Below are 11022 nucleotides of genomic sequence, written 5' to 3' on the forward strand. Positions count from 1 at the left end.
AATTAACCAATAGTCATGATGTTTTTTCGACATAGATTTCTCTCACTTATAAAAAATTACAATCACCAATTTGAAAGAACTTGAGAAATCAGCCGCAAAACCATGACGAACCTTGGTGTAGCCTCTAAGTTAAATCTCAACATATTAGAGACCTCGGTTCTATCAATTACTATTATTAAGACTGTGGTCATTATATTCACCACCAAGCTTTTTATTTGCATTTTTTTTTTTTTGGTATTCAAAAGTGTACTTCCTTATCTGTTTCTGTATAGTCTCTTAGAGGACTGAGAATCACCCAGAGATGCATATGTGCTTGATCCTGCTACCTGTCAAAATGGATAAGGGTAAGAGAGAAAACCGAGGTTGCCGACCTATAATCTTCCGATGCCTAAGTCAGATATTTGTGAAAATATTGACAGAGTAACGATAGGGAAGAGAATAGTAACTTACCATAGATAGGAGTGAATGCATGTATATGTAACAAATATTTTTTTTTTTTTGAGATAATGGAAATCCATTGATTATCGCATGCCAAGAAGGCCATTACATACCCATCCGCTGACACATAATAATGGTCGGACAAGAATTCGTGGAGGGGCCACAGTGGTACATAGGATAGACCAACTATATTCGAACTTATCGCTCATATATCTAAAGTGAGCCTATATGTCATACATAGTGTATAGGCATAGAAACATAAAAGAAAGCCAATGTCACTTATGTTTGACATAAGCGAGGCTGTTTGAATCCACCCTCCAGGATCCCAAATACGATACCCTGAAGAAATCAGGCCCAACCTTATAGTCCAAAACCAGGCCCTTAGCCAATTGGGCCTCCAGCCCCCTTGGGGCGTCCAATCTGGTATGGGCCCTTGAACAGATTTTGGCACCCAACCAGAACTGGGCACCACTGCCTTTCTATCACCGGCGTTTGTCCCGTTCGCTGCCACCATCGCCATCATGCAACACTCACGACTATCAGACCCCTTTGGTGAGCCCACAGATCGATACCTTGAGACCACTGTCTTCCGTATCAGATCGACAGCAGCAGCCAGTGCCAATCGCAGACCTGAATAGGTAAGCCCCTGATCTGCACGTCGGTTTTCCGTCACCGGTAGAAATAGGTCATGGAGGAATCACAGTCTTAATAATAGTAATTGATAGAACCGAGGTCTCTAATATGTTGAGATTTAACTTAGAGGCTACACCAAGGTTCGTCATGGTTTTGCGGCTGATTTCTCAAGTTCTTTCAAATTGGTGATTGTAATTTTTTATAAGTGAGAGAAATATGTAACAAATATTAGGAGTTGTATGCGGGAGCTAATGCTTCTTTCCAAAGATGGAAATGTGAGGTTCTAGCCTCCATTGGGCCGATCTCACCAGACAGTCTCGGTCAATATACGTGTCAGTTCTTGGGCCCACCTCATAGGGTTGGACCCCATGTGTCTCCCAGTGGCCTCTGTTCGGCTCCCGCTTAGTTTATTATCCGAGTACTTGTGATGTTTCTATTCAATACATAGTTGATATGTATATTGTCTTTATAGAATCTTTCTTGCCGATGCAAATTGTACTTTGAGCCAATCTCGTGGTCATTCAGTTGTCATTGGTTTATGTACAATTCTAAATTGAATAAATCGATAAACATGATGTCATTTTGACGTAATTTTTTTTCTCACTTAAAATGGAGCTTGAGAAATCGGCCTCAAAATCCTAAAAGTTACTGAAGTCAAACTTTAAACACTCTCCTTGGTTGTTGAATGAATACATATGCTTTCCCTTATTCTAATGCAATATTCTATGTACCAGTATGGTACACACAAAACCTAAATAAGGTCCAAGAGCAATGAACAAATTCCTCCAATCCAGGTGGAATAACCATAGTAATATATTTTTGTCACCCCTATTTTTTAGCTGTCAATTTATTACAAAATCAATCCCTTTTACTATGGCATTTAATTAAAGATACTAATTACATTTCATTTCATTTAATTTAAATATTTTTTTTTAAAAGGGAAACAAAAGAGCAAAACAAGTAAAATCACCCTCCCTTTCTAGCCAAGAAAATAAAAGTCACCATCCCCATTTGATTTAAAAAGAAAAAGAAAAAGAAAAAAAAGAAAATTGCAAAAAAAAAAAAAAAAAAAATAGATTTTCTTTTTTTGGTTCCCCCTTTGCTCAATTCTATCTCTCTTCTCTCTCTCTTTCTCTCTGCTGCTCCTTCGAGCCCCTCTTCTCTCTCTCTCTTTTCTTCCTCTCTCTAGAATCTCAGAGCTTCCTTTGGCCATTGTGAATAAACTCTGGTCTTCGTTACAGGTTGAGGTTCGTATCACTATTCGATCCATACGACGTCGTCTCCTAATTTCTCCCCGCTCTTGTATTTCACAATTTCTCAATTGAAACTATTTCAATCTCCATCTCTGTGACTCAAATAGGGTTTCTCTGTGATCGCGGCTCGAGGGTATTGATTCTCCGCGATCTTAGTTCTAGGGCTTCAAATTCTGCGGCTTTTTGTATTGGGCTTCAATTGGGTTTCATCGAAATGGTTCTGACTTTTTAGGGTTTTTGATCGAAATTTTTTATTTTATTTTTGGGTTTTCAATCTGTTTGGTTTCAATTCAGCTTGCGTTTTGTGAGTTTTGGGGTTTTGATTGTAGGGTTTATTTCGCATGTGGGTTTTTGGTTTAGGGAGGAATGGTGACTGATGGACTTGTTTAGTTCTGGAGAATAATAAAGATTCAAAATTTGTTATGCTTTTTGAGGCTTTGAGTCAATCTATGGCTGTGTGAGCCACAATTAGTCAGTTGAGCTGAGGTTTATGTTTCCTTGGGTCCAAATTATATGCTAGCAATCAACCAGAAGGGTGTTTCAATCTGTTGAGTATAATAATTTGTTACAAATTTGGCTCCTGAAATGTTGAGATGCATGCAATGGTTGTTTTATTGTTGGGATTTTCGGCATTATGGTTGAATTGGGTAAAAGGAAAATGCGTGCAATGTGTGTGCAATGCTTTTTCATGCATTGAGTGTTTATATTGATAGTTTTGTTGTTTCCTCTTGTCTAGTGAGCAGGGTTGAAGGAGTAGTGTGGGACTGGAGTTTGGGAGTGAGAAATGGCTGGGGTTTCTAGTGAGGATTCTGGAGTAGGAAGGTCTACAGAGGGGATTTCAAGTGGGCAGCGTTGCCTCTCTGGGGAGGCATTAGCAGAGTGGCGGTCATCTGAGCAGGTGGAAAATGGAACCCCATCTACTTCTCCCCCTTATTGGGATTCTGATGATGATGACGATGGTGGTATGGATTCAGTTTTCTCATATCCTAGTTGCCTTCTGAACGCATATTGTTTTGTTGCCTTGTTTTGTGTGTCAGAATGCGTATTCTTTGTTCCCATCGAATATGAGTCTTGTGAAAAGTTGGATACAAAATCTGTGGAAATTTTGCTGCCAATGTTAACCGTCACTGTCACTGTCACAGATTTTACTATTTGATTTATTGATAACTAAGTTTGTATTCACAGAATAGGTCCAACTTTAATTCTAAAATGTGGTAGCCTTGTATTGAAATATTGTAGCTACTTTTTTGAGGATCTTATCTGTCTGAATCACCTCACGGGTTAGGTCAATCTAGAAAATTTAGGTGTTCCCAGATAGATAGTGCTCACTTGCCGATTCTTTGCTTGGTTTGTTGTAACTTGCAAGTATGGAGGAAGGCAAAGATACGCTGGAGACTATTTCCATATGAATTGGAAAAAAATTTCAAAAGCACTCTTCATTTGTCTTCATTTTTATGCAATATCTGTTACACTTGAAACATGTGGTGAGGCTTCCTATTCTATAACATAGTGGTTTCAAGTTCTCTCTACCCTAGTTTTGACATGGTTTGAATGCTCATATCTCTGGGGAATTCATTTCTGTAGATCGCTGATTTATATGCTGCTTCGATTATGTATGTTTTATTTTCTGACTTGCTAGAATTCAGCGAAAAGTTCAGTTGGCCTCTAATGTATTCTTACGATTAGATTTACTCTTCATTTGCCATTCCATTTACTAATGAATGCTCCTTCTGCAGATGTTAATTATACTAGTTAGATAAATCACAAACCTGTGTGACTTCTTTATAGGGCCAAAACCGTCCGAGCTATATGGAAAATATACCTGGAAGATTGAGAAATTTTCTCAGATTAACAAAAGGGAACTTCGTAGTAATGCATTTGAGGTTGGCGGTTACAAATGGTACGCAACTTGAGATATGATTATTTTGATGAAAAAAGTTTTTGCTAGGTTTAGTTTTTCAGTCAAACTATATGCTGCAGCAACTTTCATGAAAACCATTTATTTTATATGTATCTGTATCAGTGGTAAGCACTAACTATGCAAGTATATCTAGGCGCATATAAGTTTCTTGTTTCCTATAAAAAAAGTTTCTTGTTTCCTATAAAAAAAAAGATAGCACTTGTTAGTTTTGAACTGGTTGTTACTTCTGACAGGTACATTTTAATCTACCCCCAAGGTTGCGATGTCTGCAATCATCTCTCCTTGTTTCTCTGTGTAGCTAATCATGACAAACTTCTTCCAGGTGTGTTATATTTGATCTGTTGGAGTTTTTCCAATCATAAGTTTCCTTAGTTGTTGGTTGTATTTATACATTTTCCCTTTTGTTTTCTCAATAGGTTGGAGTCATTTTGCGCAGTTTACCATAGCTGTGGTGAATAAAGATCCCAAGAAGTCAAAATACTCAGGTTGGTCAGTTGGTTGGTCATTTTACTGCTGTAGTGGGATTTCATATATAACCATTACCACATTTGAGAAATTGTAAAATTTTTGCAGACACATTACATCGGTTTTGGAAGAAAGAGCATGACTGGGGGTGGAAAAAATTTATGGAGCTTTCAAAAGTACTAGATGGGTTTATTGATGCTGACACTCTTATAATAAAGGCTCAAGTTCAAGTTATCAGGTTTCCTATGACTTTTTATTTAATGGTTTTAACTGCAGCACCAATCCTTTTCTTTTGGTTTATGTATTTCATTCGTAAATCCAATTTTTACATCTTTTGTATTAAAGGGCATCCTCTTCTTGTGGTCTTTTTTAATGCAATTTTTTTTTTATTGTTTCTTCCCTTTTTAAAACTCACACATTTGGGTTTTGGGATCTAAAGTTTGTTTTGGTGGCTTTGTTCTGCTGCTTGGGTGTTTATTTTCCATGCACTTTAGCCGTGTTTGTGAGTGTCATCCTTATTTTGTTTCTGGCTTTGTAGAGAGAAAGCAGACCGGCCGTTTCGCTGCCTTGATTGTCAATATAGGAGAGAACTTGTTAGGGTATACTTGACAAATGTAGAGCAAATTTGCCGTCGTTTTGTGGAAGAGAGGAGAAGCAAACTTGGAAAGTTGATAGATGATAAAGCTAGATGGTCAAGGTATTCCATCGCAGCCTTCAGAACTGAGTATCATGTTACAGCTTATCGATCTCCATTTGCTTTAATTATGCAATGTTTTGTTTAGGGAAGTTACTCTGTGTGTGTGATTTCTAGGAACATGGATGTTCAGGGATTTGATGGTTTTATGCTTATATGGTGGTTATTATTAACATCTACAATATGATGCTACATTAACATCTTTGTATGTAATATTAGACTAATACTCACATATTCATGTGCTCACATGCTTGTATGTTTGCACATATGTTACTTATTAGCTTACTGGTTACATTGTTTGATAACATCTTGTTGGTAATGACTGCAGCTTCTGCTCGTTCTGGTTGGGAATTGAACAAAATGCTAGGCGCCGTATGTCCAGGGAAAAGATGGATGCAGTTCTGAAAGTAGTGGTTAAGCACTTTTTTATTGAAAAAGAAGTCACATCTACGTTGGTAATGGATTCATTGTATAGTGGTTTAAAGGCTCTTGAAGGCCAAACTAAGTGCAAGAAAAGTAAGCTGAAATTATTGGAAGCTGAGGAAAGTCCAGCACCAATTGTTCGTGTGGAGAAAGATATGTTTGTATTGGTGGATGATGTTTTAAAGCTACTTGAGAGGGCTGCCGTTGAACCTTTACCTCCAAAAGATGAGAAGGGTCCTCAAAATCGTACTAAAGTGAGTTGGTAACTTCTTAAGTTGACCAGTGAATTTTGGATTGATTTCTCTGATGCGTTCAAGTCTTAATGATGTGCAGTTTGATTGGGATTCAGTGTTTGGTTTACAAAAGATAATATTGTTTAGACATAACATAAGTTGTTGCAAAGGGATCTAGGTTAGTAGAAATAGTCAGGCCCATTGTTAGCTCCCATGTGTTTGGGGGTTTGAATCCTTTGAATCCCCTCAGGTACCTACCGAGGTAAAGTGCTAGAATTAGGTGGCCCCGGTTTCAAGCCCGGGTCTGTGAAGTCGGTTTGGGGGATTTCTCACTATTAAAAAGATGTAGGATTTAGGTTCAACGTTATAACTATGTTCTGACCAGAAATCAGTGGCCTCTTTCCACAGTGCTTAGTGTGATTATGCTTTAGATGTTATTGGACATGTGGATACTTTGAATTGGTGATATAGTCTGTAGTTTTTATTAGCAGTATATCATGATGTCGAATGGCATTTTCCACCGACTAGTGTATCCTTCTCCTGAGAAGTTCAATCTCTTGGTTGTTTACTACATTTTATCTATAAGGGTAAAGATTTATGGATGCCAGTGTTTTACTGATTTTTAAGGACTCTTTATAACAAGTATATTTCAGTTGAGTGACAATTCATATGATGAAGAATGTAGTTGGTTACAAAAAGGATCTTATGATGTGTAACGATAATCAAATTGTTGAGGATATGCAATGCATTAAGACTGTGATAAGTTTAACTCATTAAAAGTTTGCTGTCTGAACCATTTGTCATTCTGCACAGGATGGAAATTCTGGAGAGGACTTCAATAAAGATTCGATTGAGCGAGATGAAAGACGTCTTACCGAATTGGGTCGTAGGACTGTGGAAATATTTGTCCTTGCTCATATTTTCAGGTCTTCTATAAGCTTAAAGCCTTAAATATATTTTTCTTTTCTGTATCATGTTTATGTATTGCTCCAGTATTTTCTGCTTGTATCGTGTATGTTTCATAGCACCCATCCCATTCATTCTTCTATGGAATAATGGACTTGCCTATTCATCATATATGCAGCAATAAAATTGAAGTTGCCTATCATGAATCCGTTGCATTGAAGAGGCAAGAGGAGCTCATCCGTGAGGAAGAAGCAGCATGGCAGGCGGAGACTGACCAGAAGGCAAAACGTGGAGCAACTGAGAAGGAAAAGAAGTCGAAGAAAAAACAGGTCCGACTCTAGTTATGATATTTTTGTCTTGAAAAATTTGGGTTCCCCCCAATGCCTATTAGTTAGATTCAGCGGCGAGTCTTATAAACTCTTTCCTCAGCAGTTGTCAGTAGAAGGGTTGTATTTATTAATGACATCCCAAGTTTTATGCTCTAAACTAACACAGGATATATTTAACATTAAATATATTATATATATATATATTTTTTTTTTTTTAAGAAAGAGCTGCCTGTCATGTGATTTCTATACTTTAGTTGCTGCCTTGTTTTTAATGAATTTACTCTTTAGGGATATTGGCTAATGTATAGCACATAAATGTGGACCTAAGTTTTTGGGAGCAATGTCAATAGTCTGGCTTCACGTTATTTCTGCATTGCATTCAATATGTTGTATATTTTCTCTCTCTCTTCTTTTGGTCAAAACAATATGATTTCTTCAAGTATTGCGGACTGTATTTGTTTTCTATTTGAAATTTTGAAGACTGACACTTCCAGGAAGGATCCTTTTTATACGAGTCTTCCATCTTTAATCTCGTAATTTGGTTATTAATGATCGCTGGAACTTTGAGTTATAATTTACTCTGCTGACTTCATGGGGGCGAAAGATAATGTAATATACAAATGCAACATTTCAGTTAATGTCTAGGTTGAAATCACAACAATGAGGAAGAAGGATTCTTGGTCGGATTTAAAGGTTGTTAAATAATTCCTTATCTGTTCTTTAGATTCCTGACACAGACCCGTTGCTTTTTCCACAGGCTAAGCAGAAAAGGAATAACCGGAAGGGGAAGGACAAAGGGAGGGAAGAAAGGCCGGGCGTAGCAATAGCAGAGAAACAACAGGAACTCCCTATTGATGAACTAAAAGACTACACGAGGGATGAGGAGCAACCTGTGGTTGAAAAGGCAGATACAGTGGAAGATGTATCTGACGTGTCTGATTCAGCGGATGGTGTTGCTGAAGTACCTCAACCTGATTCTGAAGACAGAGATACTAGTCCAGTCAATTGGGATACCGATACTTCAGAAATCCATCCTCCCACAGGACCCAGTAGCAGTGGAATTAGTGGTCTCTCATCCGTGCAAAATGGCGTATCAGAGAAAAAGAGCCCATCTGTGATGGATGATAGTTCCTCAACATGTTCTACTGATTCAGTGCCATCAGTGGTAATGAATGGGCCATATAAAGGAAACTCCTTTTCTAATTACAAAACTCAAAAATCACCTAGCAGGTTTGTACAGCTAGCCTTTCTTTTTCTATGATTACAGAAATGATTATACAAGGTACATGATCAATTTGCTGAATTCGAAATTTCAGGGGAAAACAGCAACGGGGTAAGGCAGCAGCTGATGGGAATAGTTGGCCAAATGAGTTGGATAATCAACCTTCTGGACCTGTTGCAGATGCAGGGAATCAGAATGATGTCTCTGGAAGTAGTAAGGTGGGTGAACCTGAGTCTGAGCCAGTTGTTCACTCATTGCAGGATCGGATTAAGTGGCTGGAGCAGCATGTGGTTAAGAAGGTGAGATCATTTTTCCTTGCATTATAAAGTTTTGTTGGCTCCTGAGCTCTGAGGATTGCTTTTTTCATTGTTGGCTTCCACTGTCTGGACCCTATTGTCACTACTTGTTCTATTATTTTGTCTTTTTGTTCTTTTTTTGTTTTCCTGCTTTCTACGACGTGCTCGTTTTCAATCGTGGTACTCCTATATTTCTTATTGTGTTTGCATCATTTTCATTATTCCCATATTAGGAAGACACATTTACCTCCACAAATTTTATATATTTGTAAGTTATGCGAAACAAGGTGTGATATATACTGTCTTGATTTTATGTAATAGGAGGAAGAGGTTGTTTCACTGCAGAAAAAATTGAGCATCAAAGATCAGGTTGATGTAGAAAGACCTATGAAAGAGAAGACACCAGCAGTGACATCTTCTCCTGAAAGCCCTTCTAAAAATGTGTCATTGACTGGTCGACCCAAGTCGGAGTGCCAGAGTAGTACCGTTACAGATTCTATTCCTCTTAAGAGAGCAACCTCAATCAACATACAACAGACTGATAGAGTGGCTCCTTCGACTGTGTCATCCCAGAGTAATGGCATGTCCAAACCTGATACTCAAAAGGCCGCAACTCCAAGACCAGCTGAAAAAGCCATGGCACAACAAGTACCGGTGGTGTCCAGGCCCTCCAGTGCACCTCTCGTTCCTGGTCCCAGGCCGCCAACGTCTACTGTTGTTTCAACGGTTCAAACATCTCCTCTGCTTGCCCGTTCGGTGAGTGCTGCTGGTCGACTAGGTCCTGATCCATCGCCAGCAACTCATAGTTATGTTCCCCAGTCATATAGAAATGCCATTCTTGGTAACCATGTCCCGTCGGGATCAACTGGTTTCACACATACCAATTCCCACAGCTCAACAGTGAAACCATCTCCATCATACTCCCAACCACCAGCCTTGGTATCGACCCCAATGTTCATACCCCAGAGTCCTGAAGTGATGGATACAAACACAGTTAACTCCGGCTTCCCATTTGGCATGGTAACTCGGGATGTGCTGCATAATGGACCACAGTGGATGGAGAGTTCGCAAAGGGAATCAAGCAAAGGCATGAACTATGATCATTCGTCCTTGCTTAATGATCAAAGTTTTGATTTCTACCAGCCTTTGCATGGTGGGCAACGTGAACAGTTCTCCACTGAGTTGCCAGCTTGTACATCTGGTCGCCAGACCCAAGGTGTATCAGCAGATGACTTCCCCCACATTGACATCATCAATGATCTGCTGGATGATGAACATGGCTTTGGGGGAGCTATAGCGAGTTCAGTTTTTCACTCCTTCAGCAATGGGCCGAACCATTTAAATCGCCAGTTTTCTTATCCCGGTGATTTGGGCACATCTAGCGACATGGAATCTGCAACCAGCTCTTGTAGGTTTGAGAGAACACGGAGTTACCAAGATGATGGGTTCCAGAGGGGCTACACGTTAGGGGGCCATTTCGAATCACTTAGAGAATTTACTCCGCAAGCTGGTGCTCTACCTTATGTGAACGGGCAGATTGATGGGTTAATTCCTAACCAGTGGCAGATGGCTGGTTCAGATCTATCTTTACAAGGCATGAGGAATACTGAAAATGATGGTTACCCGTACTACAATCCAGATTATTCGAATATGGCATGTGGGGTGAACGGTTACACTGTATTCCGGCCTTCAAATGGTCAGTGAAGAGAATGAAACGACGGAGTCGTCCCACAAATTAGTGGGTTATCGTCCGTTGTAATAATGTATTTGAGGAAATTGTTGGGTCTTTACATTTGGAGTGAGGTTGTAATCTTTTCCGTAAGAAAACATTTTGTAAAGAGTGTTTCTTCCAGCCTTTTCTTAAGTTAGAAAATGAAGCTATAATGTTCCCTGGGTTTCAGGTTTCTTGGTTGAAGTTTTGCTTGAATTTTTAACTGCAATTCTTTGGCCCCAACCCCAGTAATGGTTCGTGTTCCTCATAAATTTGCTTCACCTGGTTTTGTATTCCCTATCAAATGGAGTGTCAAATGAGAGGCATTTTTTTTTTCTTTCCTCTTTTGGTACATGGTTAGATGATTAAAGCAAGTCCACCCGTGGGTCATCAGGTCACGTACTATTTATTTATTTATTGTTATGTGTATTTTCACTCTCTGGGTCACGGGCACAGTGCATTTTGTGTCATGGGTCGACCTATGTCATCTTGGGTCAC

At 39.0% G+C, this 11022-nt stretch overlaps 1 protein-coding gene across 3 annotated transcripts; it reads left to right on the top strand.

Moving 5' to 3' along the window:
* The first annotated feature begins 2159 nt into the window (after positions 1-2159).
* LOC133712856 (TNF receptor-associated factor homolog 1b-like) lies at positions 2160-10728 on the top strand. 3 transcript variants are annotated; one of them, XM_062138974.1, is made up of 13 exons: positions 2160-2318; positions 3061-3286; positions 4113-4224; positions 4479-4567; positions 4662-4730; positions 4819-4948; positions 5249-5407; positions 5733-6081; positions 6874-6986; positions 7145-7295; positions 8053-8525; positions 8612-8816; positions 9135-10728. In XM_062138974.1, exons 2-13 carry the CDS (start codon positions 3109-3111, stop codon positions 10515-10517), a joined length of 3411 nt encoding a protein of 1136 aa, XP_061994958.1. In that variant the 5' UTR covers positions 2160-2318; positions 3061-3108; the 3' UTR covers positions 10518-10728. The 3 variants fall into 3 exon arrangements, with proteins under 3 accessions (XP_061994958.1, XP_061994960.1, XP_061994959.1); XM_062138976.1 differs by having other exon boundaries at positions 2192-2318; positions 3068-3286; XM_062138975.1 differs by having other exon boundaries at positions 2314-2457.
* Positions 10729-11022: the final 294 nt, after the last annotated feature.

The sequence above is a fragment of the Rosa rugosa genome, chromosome 5 (assembly GCF_958449725.1).
Source record: "Rosa rugosa chromosome 5, drRosRugo1.1, whole genome shotgun sequence".
NCBI classification, from domain to species: Eukaryota; Viridiplantae; Streptophyta; class Magnoliopsida; order Rosales; family Rosaceae; genus Rosa; species Rosa rugosa.

Coding starts and splice junctions, on each gene's coding strand:
- LOC133712856 (XM_062138974.1), top strand. CDS start 3,109: ATGGCTGGGGTTTCTAGTGAGGATTCTGGAGTAGGAAGGTCTACAGAG. Junction 4,568..4,661: donor TCATGACAAACTTCTTCCAG/GTGTGTTATATT, acceptor TTTTCTCAATAG/GTTGGAGTCATTTTGCGCAG. Junction 7,296..8,052: donor AGAAGTCGAAGAAAAAACAG/GTCCGACTCTAG, acceptor CTTTTTCCACAG/GCTAAGCAGAAAAGGAATAA.